At 38.7% G+C, this 15,952-nt stretch overlaps 1 protein-coding gene and 1 long non-coding RNA gene across 26 annotated transcripts in view; one reads left to right on the top strand and one right to left on the bottom strand.

Moving 5' to 3' along the window:
- Window positions 1–15,952, bottom strand: part of NCOA6 (nuclear receptor coactivator 6) — a 104,188-nt gene that overhangs the window by 47,197 nt on the left and 41,039 nt on the right. For 24 of the 25 annotated variants that reach the window (XR_011379932.1, XR_011379934.1, XR_011379935.1 and 21 more), the window contains one exon: window positions 14,536–14,658. Coding sequence is in view for 19 of the 25 variants with exons in the window: in XM_051846159.2 (XP_051702119.1) it covers window positions 14,536–14,658 (123 nt within the window). In the remaining 6 variants the exon portion in view is untranslated. Of the gene's footprint in view, window positions 1–8,389; window positions 8,478–14,535; window positions 14,659–15,952 lie in introns of those variants that run through there. The other variant, XM_051846157.2, reaches the window with a different exon arrangement.
- Window positions 8,887–15,952, top strand: part of LOC108176605 (uncharacterized) — a 46,847-nt gene continuing 39,781 nt past the window's right edge. The window contains exon 1 of the long non-coding RNA XR_001793258.3: window positions 8,887–9,559. This is a non-coding gene — a long non-coding RNA (uncharacterized lncRNA). The remainder of the gene's footprint in view (window positions 9,560–15,952) is intronic.

The raw sequence follows: 15,952 nt of genomic DNA, 5'->3' as shown, positions 1-15,952 counted from the left end.
GCGATTTTATCCTTTACACCAAAGAACTGGCCTCAGTATCTTTAACTTTTTAAAAAAGATTTATTTACTTGAAAGGCATAGCAACAGAAAGAGAAGGAGAGGGTCTTACAGAAGAAAAGGGAGAGAGAGAGAGACTTCCCATCCGTGGGTTCACTCCCCAAATGGCTAAAATAGCAAGGTCTGGACAAAGCTAAAGGCAGAAACCAGGAACTCCAACCTGGTCTCCCACATGGGATGCAGGGCCCAAGAACTTGGGCCATCTTCCACTGCCTTTCCAAATGCATCAGCAGGCAGCTGGATTGGAAGCAGGGCAGACAAGGACTCTAATGGATGCTCTGATGTGGGATGCTAAAGTCAAAGGCTATGGCTTCACTGGCTACGCCACTATGCCAGCCTCTAAGTATCTTTAATTTTATTAGATATTGGGGCTGGCACTGTGGTGCAATAGGTTAAGCCTCTGCCTGTGGCACTTATGGGTCCTGGCTCAAGTCTCAGCTGTTCCAGTTCCAATCCAGCTCCCTGCTAATGACCTGGGACAGCAGTGGAAGATGGTCCAAGTGCTTGAGCCACTACACTCATGAGAGATCCACAAAAAGCTCCTTGCTTCTGGCTTCAGATCGTCCCAGCTTTGGCCGTTGCAGCCATTTGGGGACTGAACCAGCAGATGGAAGACCTCTCTAATTCTGCCTCTCAAATAAACAAATAAATATTAAAAAAAATTATTAGATATTGGTCAGTTGCTCTCAGACAACGTCAGTCCAACTAGTAGTGTGAGAAATCTTCTTGATCCACATATTTCTAATTTCTTCTATTGTTAGACAAGTTAGATTTAGTATCTATGTTCAGAAGTGAGAACAGTCTATAATTATCCTCTTCTGTTGTCTTTGATTTTGACATCAAGATGAAAACAATCTGAAAATTATCTGGAAAGTATCTCTTCTTTTCCATGCTCTGGAAAAGTATGACAATCTATTCTATTAATGTTTAGTAAAAGTTATCAGTAAAACCATCTGTTTCACAGGGAAACAGATTTCTATTTATTTTAATTTCCTTAGTGGTTATAGATTTTTCAATTTTTGTCTTATGAAATCAGTTCTGGTTAAATTATAATTTTGCAAATACTTCAAATCCTAGCATAAAGTTATTCATGAAATATCCTTTAATTCTGTTGAGCTATAATACATACATAGCTATTCACATACTATAAAATCTATCCTTTTAAATTATATATGGGATATGTTTAGCACAGTGGATAAGAGGCCTAGGTCCCACCTTGTGGTACCTGAGTTCAACATCTGGCTGCAGCTTCTGACTCCAGCTTCCTGCTAATGCAGATCCTGGGAGGCAGTGGTAATGGCTCAAGTAATTGGGTTCCCGCATCCATGTGAAAGACCTGGATGGCATTACCAGTTCTTTTTCTTCTTTTCTCTCTTTTTTTTTAATTAATTTATTTGAAAGTCAGAGTTACATAGAGCGAGAAGGAGAGGCAGAGAGAGAGATGTCCTCCAACTGCTGGTTCACGCCCCAATTGGCTGCAATGGCTGGAGCTGAGCCAATTCAAGGCCAGGAGCCAGGAGTCTCCTCCGGGTCTCCCACGTGGGTGCAGGTGCTCAAGGACTTGGGCCATCTTCTACTGCTTTCCCAGGCCATAGCAGAGAGCTGGATGGGAAGTGGAGCAGCTGGGACTTGAACTGGCGCCCATAGGGGATGCTGGCACTGCAGGCAGTGGCTTTACCCGCTGCGCCACAGCGCTGGCCCATTACTAGTTCTTGAGTTCGGCCCAGCCACAGTCATTGCAAGCATTTCAGAAGTGAACCAATGGATGGGCATTCACTCGCTGTCTCTCTTTACCTCTTAAAAAGATTGAAGTATGTATACTTTTCATTCTTTACATTGTGCATTGCATTCCCTCTCTTTTTTTCTTTGTAGTTTACAAGCTGTATCAGTTTTTGTTTTCCTTTCAAAGATAGATCTTGGTTTTGTTGTTCTGTTCTCCTGTTTTGTCAGCTGATATGTTACTGATCTCTGCTTTTTTTTTTTTTTTTTAAGATTTACTTATTTGAAAGGTAAAGTTACAGAGAGAGAAGAGAAAGAGACAAAATAGATTTTAATATAAAAACTGTTAAAAGAGACAAGGACATTATATAATGATTAAGGGATCAATTTAACAGGAAAATGTGACTATAATAAATGTACATGCACCCAATGCCAGATTGCCTGGCTATTTAAAACAAATGTTAATAGATCCAAAGGGATACATTGACTCCAATACAAAAGTAATGAGGGGCTTCAATGCCATGCTTTTATCAATGAACAGATCAACTAGATAGAAAATCAACAAAGAAACAACAGAGCTAATCAAATGGACCTCATATCTATAGAATCTTTCATCTCACAGTTGCAGAATATATTCTTTTCATGAGTGTATGGAACTTTCTCTAGGATAGACCATATGCTAGACTATAAAGCAAGTCTCAGCAAATTCAAAAAAATGCATCTTTTCTGACCACAGTGGAATGAAGCTGGAAATTAACAACTTAATAATCTCTGGAAAATATGCAAACACATGGGAACTGAACAACCCACTGCTGAATGAACAGTGGATCATAGAATAAATCAAAAGGGAAATAAAATTTCTGGAAACAAATGAAGATGACAATACAACGTATCAAAACTTATGGAGGGGCCGGCACTGTGGCATAGCAGATAAAGCTGCCTCCTGCAGTGCCAGCATCCCACATGGACGCCAGTTCCATTCTCAGCCATTCCACTTCCGATCCAGCTCTCTGTTATGGCCTGGGAGGGCAGTGAAAGATGGCCCAAGTCCTTGGGCCCTGCATCTCCGTGGAAGACCTGGAAGAAGCTTCTGGTTCCTGTCTTTGGATTGGCACAGCTCCAGCCGTTGTGGCAAATTGGGGAGCGGACCTAGCAGATGGAAGATTTCTTTCTCTCTCTCTCTGCCTCTCTTTCTCTCTCTATGTAACTCTTTCAAATAAAATAAATAATTCTATAAAAAACCTCATAGGATACAACAAAAGCAGTGTTAAGAGGGAAGTTTATAGCAACTGGTGCCTACATCAAGATATTGGAAAGGCAAAAAATAAATGAGTTATCAACGCATTTCCAGGACCTAGGAAAACAACAAATCAAACCCAAAATTAGTAAGAGGAAAGAAATAATAAAACTAGAGAAGAAGTAAACAAAATCAAAACAAAAAAAAGAAAAGGTCAGTGAAATGAAGAGCTGTTTTTTTTTTGAAAAAATAAACAAAATTGATACACCATTGGCCCAACTAACAAAAAAAAAAAAGAGAGAGAGAGAGAGAGAGAGAAAACCCAAATTAATAAAGTAAGAGAAGAAGAAAATGTAAAAACAGGTGTCACAGAAATAAAAACAATCATCAGGAATAACTACAAAGAGTATATGCCAACAAACTGGAAAATCTAGAAGAAATGGATATATTCCTGGACACATACAGTCAACCAAAATTAAGTCGTGAAGATATAGAAAACCCAAACAAACCAATAACCAAGATGGAGATTGAATCAGTAACAAAGACCCTCCTAACAAAGAAAAGATCAGGACTGGATGACTTCACTGAATTCTATCAGACTTTTGAAGAAGAACTAATTCCAATTATTCTAAAGCTATTCAAAACAACCAAAAGGAAAGGAATCCTCCCAAAGTCCTTCTATGAGGCCAGGATCACCTTAATTCCAAAACCAGAAAAAGATACAATAAAGAAAGAGAACTATAGACCAACATCCCTGATGAACATAGATGCAAAAATACTTCAGAAAGATCATTCACCTGGACCAAGCGGGATTTATCCCTGGTATGCAGTGATAGAAATATGCAAATCAAAAAATGTGATGCATCACATTAGCAAACTGAAGAATAAAAACTGTATGATTATCTCAATAAATGCGGAGAAGACATTGATAAAATACAACATCCTTTCATGATAAAAACCTTAAGCAAACCGGTTATAGAAGGAAGATTTGTCAACACAATCAAGGCAATTTATGACAAATCTACAACCGCATCTTACTGAATGGAGAAAAGTTGAAGGTATTTTCACTAAGATCCGGAACCAAAGATGCTCACTTTCACTACTGCTATTCAACATAGTCCTGAGAGTTTTAGCCAGAGACATTAGGCAAGAAAAAGAAATTAAAGGAATACAAATTGGAAAGGAGGAAATGAAATTATCCCTATTTGTAGATGACAAGATTCTATACATACATGAATCAAAAGACTCCACTAACAGACTATTGGAACTCATAAAAGAGTTTGGTAAAGTGGCAGGATATAAAATTAACACACAAAAATCAATAGCCTTTGTAAACACCAACAATGTCACGTCTGAAAAAGAACTTCTAAAATCAATCCCATTCACATTAGCTACAGAAAAAAAATTAAATACCTTGGAATAAATTTAACCAACGAGGTAAAAGATCTCTATGATGAAAATTACCAAACATTAAGGAAATAAATAAAAGAAGACAGTAAAAAAAAAAAAGGAAAAATCTTCCATGTTCATGGATTGGAAGAATTAATAAAATCAAAATGTCTGTACTATGAAAAGCAATTTACAGATTCAGTGTCATTCCAATCAAAATACCAACAACATTTTCCTCAGATATAGAAAAAAAAGGACACTAAAATTCATATGGAAACACAGGAGATCCCAAACAGCTAAAGCAATGTTAAGCAATAAAAACAAAGCTGAGGCATCACAATATCAGATTCCAAGACATACTACAGGGCAGTTATAACCAAAACAGTCTAGTCTGGCACAAAAATATACATGTATACCAATGGAACAGAATAGAAACTACAGAAATTAATTCACATATCTACATCCAACTAATCTTTGACAAAGGAGCTAAAATCAATCCATGGAGAAAGGAGAGTCTCTTCAACAAATGGTGCAGGAAAATTGGATATTCATGTGCAGAAGTATGAAATAAGACTCCTACCTTACACCTTATAAAAAAATCAACTCAAAATGGATCAAGGATCTAAATCTACAAACTGACACCATCAAATTACTAGAGGAGAACATTAGGGAAACTCTGTAAGACATGGGCATAGGCAAGACTTACTGGAAAAGTCCCCAGAAGCACAGGCAATCAAAACCAAAATAGACAAATGGGATTACATCAAGCTGAGAAGTTTCTGCACTGCAAAGGAAATACTCAGCAAAGTGAAGAGGCAACCGACAGAATAGGAGAAAATATTTGCAAACTGTGCAACAGATAAAGGATTAATATCAAGAGTCTATAAAGAGATCAAGAAACTCAACAATAACACACACAATCCAGTTAAGAAATGGGCAAAGGACTTGAACAAGCATTTTTCAAAAGAGGAAATTCAAATGGCCAACAGACATGTGAAAAAATTCTCAGGATCACCAGCCATCAGGGAAATGCAAATCTAAACCACAATGAGGTTTCACCTCACTCCAGTTAGAATTTCATACAGAAATTAACAATAAATGTTGGTGAGGATGTGGGGGGAAAAAGGTATCCTAATCCACTGCTGACAGAAATGTAAAGTACAATAGCCATTGTGAAAGACAATATGGAGATACCTCAGAAAGTTGAAAACAGCACTACCATATGACCCAGCTATCCTACTCCTAGGAATTTACCCAAGGGAAATGAAATCAGCATATCAAAGAGTTATCTGTACTCCTATGTTCATTGCAGTTCAATTCACAATAGCTAAGATATGGAAGCAACCCAGATGTCTATCAACTGATGACTGGATAAAGAAAATGTGGTATATATATATTGTATGTAATACTACTCAACTGTAAAAAAGAATGAAATTCTGTCTTTTGCAACAAAATGGCTGCACTGGAAACCATTATACTTAGTGAAATAAGCCAGTCCCAAAAGACAAATACCATATGCTTTCCCTGATCTGTGGTAACTGAGTACCAACAATGTAATGTATAGGAGTGACATTGACATTTTGAAATTCAATTATTGTTTATAGCCCTTGTTTCTACTGTTAAGGAACACTTTTTTCTCCTTACTATTTGTTAAATTCTTCACTCAGTGTAGGGTTAATATTATGAGTATAAAGTAAACTGAAAACAGATCATTGCAAAAATTAAGAGAGGGCAGGGATGGTGCTGTGGCATAGCAGGTAAAGCCACCACCCACATGCCGGAATCCCATGGGCACTGGTTCTAGACTCAGCTGCTCCACTTCCGATCCAGCTCTCTGCTATGGCCTGGGAAAGCAGAAGATGGCCCAAGTCCTTGGGCCCCCCACCTGCGTGGGAGACCCAGAAGAAGCTCTTGGCTCTTGGCTTCAGATTGGCACAGCTCTGGCCATTGCGGCCAACTGAGGAGTGAACCAGCAGATGGAAGACCTCTCTCTCTCTCTCTCTCTGCCTCTCCTCTCTCTGTATAATTCTGACTTTCAAATAAATAAAATCTTTTTAAAAATTGAGAGAGAATAAAAAAGGAAGGAAGAGGAAGGGTGGGAAGAATCACTATCCTAAATCTGTAGATATGAAAGACATGAAATTTGTTTACCTTAAATAAAAACAAATTAATTTATATATTTGAAAGGTATATATATAGAGAGAGACAGAGACAGAGAGAGAGGTCTTCCATCCACTGGTTCACTCCCCAAATGGCCGCAATGGCTGGAGCTGACCTGATCTGAAGCCAGGAACCAGGAACTCTTTCTGGGTCTCCCATGTGGGTGCAGGGGCCCAAGTATTTGGGCCATCTTCTGCTGCTTTTCCAGGTGCATTAGCAGGGAGCTTGATCAGAAGTGGAATGGCCAGGACTTGAACCGGTACCTATATGGGATGTTGGAGTTGTAGCAGGTGGCTATACCTGCTTCTCTAGAATGCTGGCTCCTACTGATCTCTGTTCTTATATTTATTATTTCTTTTCTAACTTGTTACTCAGCTATTCTTTTTTTTATTGTTAATTTTCAGTTAATAATCATTAATATAACTATATGAGGGCTTAAATTTTCTTTTGAGCACTGTATGGCTTTATCTACCAAGTTTGGATATGTACTATTCTCATTACTTCATTCCAAATGTTTTCTAATTTGCATCATGAGCAAAGAGATGGAGAAAGGGAGAGAGACAGATAGAGATACTTCCTACTAGCTGGCTGACTACCCAAATGTCCACAATAGCCACAGCTGGGCCAGGCTGGAACCAAGAACCCAGAACTCAATTTGGGTCTCCTACTTGGCTGGCAGGGACCCAAGTACTTCAGCCATCACTTGCTGCCTCCCAGGAAAAACATCAGTAGGAAAGAAGCTAGAACTGTGTGCAAAGCTGGGACTTGAACCCAGGGACCACAATAGAGGATGCAGATATCCTGAGTGGTATCTTAATCGCTATACCAAATGCCAACCCTGACTGCTGTTTAAAATCATTAGGTATTTAAAATATATTTCTAAATTTCCAAAATCATGGGATATTTTTGTTAGGGTTTGTCTGTTTGCCATCAATTTAATTGCACTGGAGTCACAGAATAGGACCTCTGTGATATCACTATTTGCTGTTTACTGAAATCAGCTTTTTAAATTATTCATGGTCAATTTGTTTAAACGTTCCATTTATCCTTGAGAAGATTAAGAATTCATGGATTATTAATGCATATTTTCTATGTAAGTCCATTATATACTTTTTTATTATTATTCAAACTTTATACTTACTAATCTTTTATAAGCTAGATCCATCAATTACTAAGAGATCTATTTTAAAATTTCTCCTAAAGTTTTTTATATTTATACAACTCTTTCATATTTTGAAGATAGGTTATTACATACATGAAAGTTTAGTCGACTTCTTGGTGAATTTTTCTTTCTATATCATACAGTGGACCTATTTATCCTCAGCAATGCTTTGTGTATTAGTGCTTGTTTTACCTGATAAAAATACCATTACACCTCTCTTTCTTGGCTAATACACCCCAATTTATCTTTTTTTGTATCCTTCTAACTTTGGATCTTCTGAATTCTTATATTTCATGTGTTTCTTATAAAAGCATATAGCTAAACCTGAGATTACTATGCTTCCATTTCTTTTTCATCAGTTTTCAGTGTATTCATTTAATTTTATTATTGATTTCTGGTATATTTTGATTTATTTTGTCACTATAATTTCCATTTACCTTCCTTTTTCTATGTTGTTTTCCTATTTTTCCTGGATTTTTTTCATCATATTCTTCCTCTCCCTCCACTACTAGTTTAGAAATTATACATTCCTTTATTTTACTAATTTCTTTAAAATGTCTACAGACATTCTTGACTTAAAGTGTAGAGGTGATACATGACCATCATTATTAAGTGAATCAATGTTTATTCAGATCTACCCCATGTTTACCAATTATTGAGCTCACCATTCCTTCTTAGATCTTATTTCTTCCATCTTAGGTTCAATTTTCTTCCTCCTGAAGTACATCCTTGAGCAGCTGAATTAGCAAGGGTCTGTTAATGGTAAATTCTCTTAGTCTCTTAGAAAAGGTCTTTATTTCATATCTCTCTTGACAGTACAGCAAGGTTCAAAATTCTAGGCTGTCAATTATCTCATGTTTTCTGGATTTTAATGCTGCTTCTGAGGAACCAGTTATAGGTCTGATAGACTTTCCTTTGTAAATAATTGGTCTCTTCTTATGAGCTGCTTTCAAAATTCCCTTTGTTTTGCATGTTCTGCAGTTTTACAACATTGTATCTAGATGTGGGTTTATTATTATTTGTAATGTTCAGGACTACTGGGCTTCTGAATCTGAGAATTTGTATCTCAAATTAGTTCTGGAAAAATCTGTCATTTCCTTTTTAACTATTGTCCTTTCCTAATTCCTTTATCTTCTTCTCATTTTATCCTTCATATCTCTTGATTTCCTCAAATTTGCCTTCTAGTACAGTTACTTCTAAATTGCTGAATAAGTTATTTTATTTTGATGATTTTTAAATTTATATAAGTTCTGTTTTATTCCCCTCAAATCTCTCTCTCTCTCTTTTTAAAGATTTATTTATTTATTTGAAAGTCAGAGTTACGCAGAGGAGAGGCAGAGAGAGAGAGGTCTTCCATCTGCTGGTTCACTCCCCAATTGGCCACAATGGCCAGAGCTTCGCCAATCTGAAGCCAGGAGCCAAGAGCTTCTTCTGGGTCTCCCACGCGGGTGCAGGGGCCCAAAGACTTGGGCTATCTTCAACTGCTTTCTCAGGCCATAGCAGAGAGCTGGATCAGAAGTGGAGCAGCTGGGTTTTGAACCAGCGCCCATATGGGATGCTGGCACTTCCGGCCAGGGCATTAACCTGCTGGCCACAGCGCCAGCCCCTCAAATCTCTCTCTGTTTTGCCAGTATCATGTTTTCTTGATAATTCTAAACATTCTGTTACTCCTATTGTCTAAAATCTGGGTGGAGACAGTCTAATTCTAAATTCCATAAATTTGTCATTATCAGCCCAATCATAAACAGGAGTTCACTATGAGAAGTCTGCAATGATGGGTTGAGAATGTGCCCTCCACAGCATCATCTGTTATCACCAGTCTGGAACCACTTAAGGTTAATGACTTAACCTGGCTGCTGCTGGGTCATTTTGTTAGCATATTAAATGTCCAACATACAAGAAAGTAGGGAAACAATTATACAACCACCATTCCCTCACCCCCAACTAGAGCTCAGGCCATGATAGATAAGTTTCTCATTTGTCTTCCTATGTCAGAGGTTGATATTTTTCTAATCTACCTTTTATTGAAAATTCTGACTTTTTGAGGGATTCTGAATGCTTTTTATTTATTTATTTTAATTTCTAAGTATTTTATTCCTTTTGATCTTATTGTAAATGAAATTGTTTACTTAATTTCCTTTTCAGAATGAGCATTGTTAGTGTATAGAAATGCAACTAATTTCTGTGTGTTGACTTTGTATCTTCCTACTTTGCTGAATTTGTTTATTCGTTTTCACAGTTTTCTGTGTGTGGAATCTTCAGGGTTTTCTACATGTAAGATCATATCACCTATGAACAGGGATAATTTTACTTCTTCTCTTCCAATTGGAGTACCTTTTATTTCTTTTTCTTGTCTACCTGGTCTGCTAGGGCTTCAGTAGCATGTTGGGAAAGCATGCATTCTTGTCTTGTTACTGAATTTAGAAGAAAAGCTGGGGCTGGCCTGAATGTTTGATTTTTTTTTTTTTTTTAAGTCAGAGTTACAGAGAGAAACAGGGAGAGACAGAGACAGAGATAGAGAGACATCTTCAGCTGCTGGTTTCACTCCCCAGATAGCCACAATGGCCAAGGCTGGACCAGGCGGAAGCCAGGAGCTTCGTTCACATGGGTGCAGGGGTTCCAAACACTTGGGCCATCTTCGCTGCTTTCCCAGGCCATGAGCAGGGAGCTGGATGGGAAGCAGAGCAGCTGGGACACAAACTGGCACCCATATGGGATGCTGGCACTGCAGGCGGCACTTTTACCTGCTAAGCCACAATGCCAGCTCCTAGGATTCTAAATTCTAATGTTCTTCTCCATATAAACCAAAGGAACACTTCATCTTTTATCCCTTCCTGGTGATTAAAATCCAAATCCTTTGCCCCCTCCCCCGAATCTCATTTGTTTACTGCTGTTTAAATTTTTTATCTTTTTCCCTTTTTTTGTACTCTGGTGATTTTGTGCTTTCTTACAGCTATGCCTTAAATGTTAATATTTTATCCAGCATTTATAAGTGTTCTGTAGTTGGAGAGAACAGTTAGATAAATGTTTTATCTGTTGAAACTTGAGTTGTTACTGAGGAATCCCACTCCATTTTTCAGACAGCAGGGAGACAGTAAGAAAGTTCTCATAAGATAAGACACAGGTTTTCTTGGTCTACAAAGAGCTTCCCAGTCCCAAAAATTTTATTACATGCTCTGTAGTGATACTATAACCAGCATTCCAGTATGAGATGGAAATCTGGACTAGATATATGGTGCTTATCTAGGGGCAATTTTGTCTCTCAGTGGATATCTGGTAATGTCTGGGGACATTTTTGGTTGGCACAACTGTTGGGAAGGGTTAGTGGTGCTGCTGGCATCTGGTGGGCAGAAGTCAGGGATGCTATTAAATATCTGATAATATACAGGATGGACCCTCCCATGGTGAAGAATTATTAGCCAAAAACATCAACATTGTTGAAGCTGACAAGCCCTGATTAAATGACTACTATCCCACCATTTATGCCATCCCCACAGATGCTGAGATTCTGTAAGGTCATGAAAAAAAAAAAAAACAACAACTATGGATTAGTTTTAGTTGCAAAGACATCTTAAGAAATTATTATTATTGGAGCCAGTGCTGTGGCGCAGTGGGTTAAAGCCCTGGCCCGCAGCACCAGCATCCCATATGGGTGATGGTTCAAGTCTTAGCTGCTCCACTTCTGATCCAGCTCCCTGCTAATTCGCTTGGGAAAGCAGTGAAGGATGGCCCCTGTACTCATGTGAGAGACCTGGAAGAAACTCCTGGCTCCTGGTTTTGGATCAGCTCAGCTCCAGCCACTGCGGCTATCTGGGGAGTGAACCAGTGGATGGAAGACCTCTCTCTCTCTTTCTCCCTGTAACTCTATCTTTCAAATAAATCTTTAAAAAAATTATTACTATTTTTACTTGAGAGAGAGAGAGAGAGACAGAGAGACAGAGACAGAGAGAGTGAGCATGTGACAGCTAGCTAGATAGCCAGAGTGTTTCCATCCACTGGTTCATTCCCATAATACCCACAATCTGGCCAAATCCAGGACCAAGGAACCCAATCCAAGTCTCCTGCATGGATGGTAGGGACTCAAGTATTTGAGTCATCATCTGCTGCCTCCTAAGGTCTGCATTGGCAGGAAGCTGGAAGTGGGAGCTGAAGCCAGGCATAGAACAATCGCACTCTGATATGCGACAAGGGTGTCTCAACCAGTATCTTGACTGCTAGAGCAAATATCTAGACTGCAAGAGATTTTTACTTATCAGCTAAATTTCTGTTGCCAATGCTAAGTAGAGAGAGTAGTGCTAAGAATAACTGATAACTCAAGATGGTCTAGTTACATAATTCCAACATCATTTATTTTGTTTTTGAGAGAATTTAAGGTCTCTTTCCCTAGAATATTTTTTGTTTAAAGATTTATTTATTTGAAAGACACAGCAATAGAGAGAAAGAGGGGAAGAGAAACAGAAAGATACCTTACATCTATTGGTTTACTCCCTAAAAAGCCACAAAGACAGGTCTGGGCCAGGACAAGGCCAGAAGCCAGGAACTCCTTCTGGGTCTCCCACATGGGTGACGACAAAAGCCTAAGTACTTGGATCACCTTCAGCTGCCTTCCCAGGCACATTAGCAGGAAGCTAGATTAGAAGCAGAGTAGCTGGAACTTGAATTGGCACTCCAATCTGGCACCACAAGTGGTGGCTTAACTCAATGTTGGATGCTATTCAGTTCAAACTAATACTAAATACTGTATTCTTTTAAAAATATTTATTTATTTCATTTATCTGAAAGGCAGAGAGAGACAGACAGACAGACAGATCTCCCATCTATCTGCTGGTTCACTCCCCAAATGCCTGCCATAGCCAGGGTATAGCCAGGCTGAAGCCAAGAGTCAGAAACTCTCTCAATCCAAGTCTTCTGCCTGAGTGGCAGGGACCCAAATACTTGAGCCATCACCTGCTGCCTGAGTGCACATTAACAGGAAGCTAGAATTGCGAACAGGACTGGAACTCAAACCCAGGTACTCTGCTATGCTCGGCACAGTTTGCATTCTTTAAGTCCCAATAGATAACTAAAAAAGAAAGTAATCCTAAAATTTGCTTGGCAGTAAAGAAAGCTACCTGGGAGTTAAAATGTTGCTGTGACTACAGATCATCATTAATTTATAATTCCTATAATTTTATATATATAATATTATTTTATTTTATATATATTATATATTATATATTATAATTCCTATAATTTTATATATATTATTATAATATATTGCATATATTCCAATCAGTGTCCTTTATTAAATACTTACCTAACCTGATTTCGACCTAAAGCTTCTAAGTTTCCTATACTGGTAATGAATTTTATCATTATAATTAGCACTTACTTCCTATAGAAGCTCAGTAAATATGCTTGTTATTTGTCAAATACTAGTCCAAGAGAAGTTTGAAACTAATGTGTTGATATTGGTTTAGTGGAGTTCTAATATTTTAAGCCTGGAAAGGATTTCTACCATTGTTCGCAGAACATAATTAAAGATCTTTACAGGCAACTAAGGCCAATAAATACTAAGTCCTTTGGCCTGGAATTGAAACTAGAACTCAAATTTCCTAACTTTCATCCTAGGCTCTTCCTACTCTGCTTCTAGCCTTCCTTCTAATAGTGGCAATAGTGTCACCTGTAACTCCCTCATCAAGCTGCCTTAGTAACAAGTGCTTGGATTTTTTGGGGTACTAAATTTATGTACAAAATACCAGGCTGCGTAGTTTACATCCATATGGTACTTTACTCCACTATACCCAGTAGCACAGGTCCATGCATAGATTTGCCAGGAATGTGGGAAATACTCAGTTTGCAGTTCAGCACTCATCTACCTTCAAGAATAAACTCAAAAGACCTTAGGTGTTACTATCTAATTTTATAGGTAAAGAAATCATTGCTCTGTTGGGTACAGAACTATCTTGAGGTAACCAGTGCATGGCAGTACCAGGATAAAAATCTAGTTCTAATTCTGTGACCAGCTTGTCAGCTCCAGTCAGAACAACAGCTTATAAATGGAGCTCCTCTATTTCCCTCATTTCTTCAAGAGTTGCTTGGTCAGTAGGGAAGGGAATGATGGGGAAAACTGTCAGGCTCCCACTCTGCTTCAGCCATTACAGCTGTGCTTTTCTGTTTGAAAGTCACTAATGTAACGAAAAGAGTACTGAACTGGGAGCTAGAAGACTTGTTCTATTAGCCCACTGCTACTTGACCATGGGCAAATTGCTTCCTTTCTGCCAATCACAGAACGCTGATTGTAATCTCTGAAGGAGAAACTTTAGGATTACTAGAAAAGCAAGCAATTTATAACTCCCCCAAACTATAAATATATAAAAACACATTCTCCTATATACATCTACAGATTCCTCATAAGCACACATGAACTCTCAGTTCAGATTCTTGATTTCAGAAAAAGTGGGAGTTGGAAAGCTACAACCTTCACCATCCTATAAACATCCTGAGGCCGGAAAATGTTATATTCATTTCTATTTTCAACACTTAGCATAGGTCCTGTGATAAAACAGGAACTCAGTAAATGTTTGCTGCATGGCTCAGCACTCATCAACTTTTAAGCACAAGACCTAATAACTGCAAAGACTATGTGCTTCATGCTCTGTGACCCTGACTCCTGGGAGTGATTCCTGTCTCATTTTCTTCATTCAGTAAACAAAGATGTGGATATGACAAAAGCTCCTGCCTATCCTGCAGGATTCGAATGATCACAAATTAGCAAATAAAATCAAAAAAGGAAATCATAAAATGTCATATAATTGAGTGGAGGTCTCACCTGGACCTCCTGCCATGGGAAATCCTGCCTCCATCCTAACAGAATTTCCGGCTGCCATGGGTCCATTCATTCTCACATCTTGGTTTCGGTTCTGAGCCAAGGCCAGGTTGATAGCACCTTCCCCTGAAAATGACAGTGAAATTATAAAAAGGAATAAGAATAAGATGCAAATTTATTTAAAGTCAGATACACAAGAGCTTTACTTTTCTCTGTTTTTGAAAAATGATAAGTTTACTAGCACAAAAAGGGTGGGTTCAATACTATATGGGTCTTTTTCTGGAAAAAGCTCCTGGCTCCTGGCTTTGGACTGGCGCAGCTCCGGCCACTGTGACTAACTGGGAGTGAACCAATGGATGCGAGACCTTTCTCTCTCTCTCTCTCTGCCTCTCCTTTCTCTATGTAACTTGGAGTTTCAGATAAATAAATTAATCTTACAATCTGAGAAGGTTTACTTATGTGAGGCACAAAGAAATTATAATGGACTCTCACAATCAGGCAAATGGACAATTGTTAATGATGCTTAGAGTTATGGAGAGCTTGGAACTTTGAATATTTTATTATTTTTTAAAATATTTATTTATTTATTTGAAAGTTGGAGCTACACAGAGTGAGGAGAGGCAGAGGCAGAGAGGTCTTCCATTGATTGGTTTACTCCCTAATTGGCCACAATGGCTGGAGCTGCGCCGATCCGAAGCCAGGAGCTTCTTCTCACGTGGGTGCAGGAGTCCAAGGAGTTGGGCCATCTTCTGCTTTCCCAGGCCACAGTAGAGAGCGGGACTGGAAGTGGAGAAGCCAGGTTTTGAACCGGCGCCCAAGTGGGATGCTGGCACTGCAGGCGGCAGCTTTATCTGCTAAGCCACTGATCAGTGCCGGCCCCTGAATATTTTATTTTTGACCAGCTCACCAACTGTGTGCCTATGAAGGAAGAAAATGTTCTCAGAAAGTCAAAAATCCTAAATTTCCTTTTGGGAATTTACAGTCAGAAGGTGGGGATATGAACTGATTTAATGAAGAAAGAACATATCATGGTGTGAGTATACTGTAATTACTTGTGAGCAAAATATCAATTTCCTTTCATTTACTGCAATATAAAGAGTTCCAGTGGAGAAATTCGCAATAAAGAGCAGAGAGTTGCTACTGAGCTATCTCAGAGATACCCAGTAAGACTGACATTTGTACATTTTAAAAATTAATTTATTTGTATTTATTTGAACGGCAGAGAAAGAGTCAGAGAGACACAAAGACAGACAGAGATCTCTCATCTGTTTATTTACTCCCCAAATGCCAGCCACAGCCAGGATTGGGCCAGGCTGAAACCAAGAGCCCAGAATTCATCCTGGGTCTCCCATGTAGATGGCAGGGACCCTCCCAGGGGGCAAACTAGCAGGAAGCTGGAAGCATAGCTGGAATTTGAACC

Source organism: Oryctolagus cuniculus, chromosome 11, assembly GCF_964237555.1.
Source record: "Oryctolagus cuniculus chromosome 11, mOryCun1.1, whole genome shotgun sequence".
In the NCBI taxonomy this organism is placed as follows: Eukaryota; Metazoa; Chordata; class Mammalia; order Lagomorpha; family Leporidae; genus Oryctolagus; species Oryctolagus cuniculus.
The sequence above is the reverse complement of the archived record's forward strand: the minus strand, read 5'-3'. Positions and strand labels throughout refer to the sequence as shown.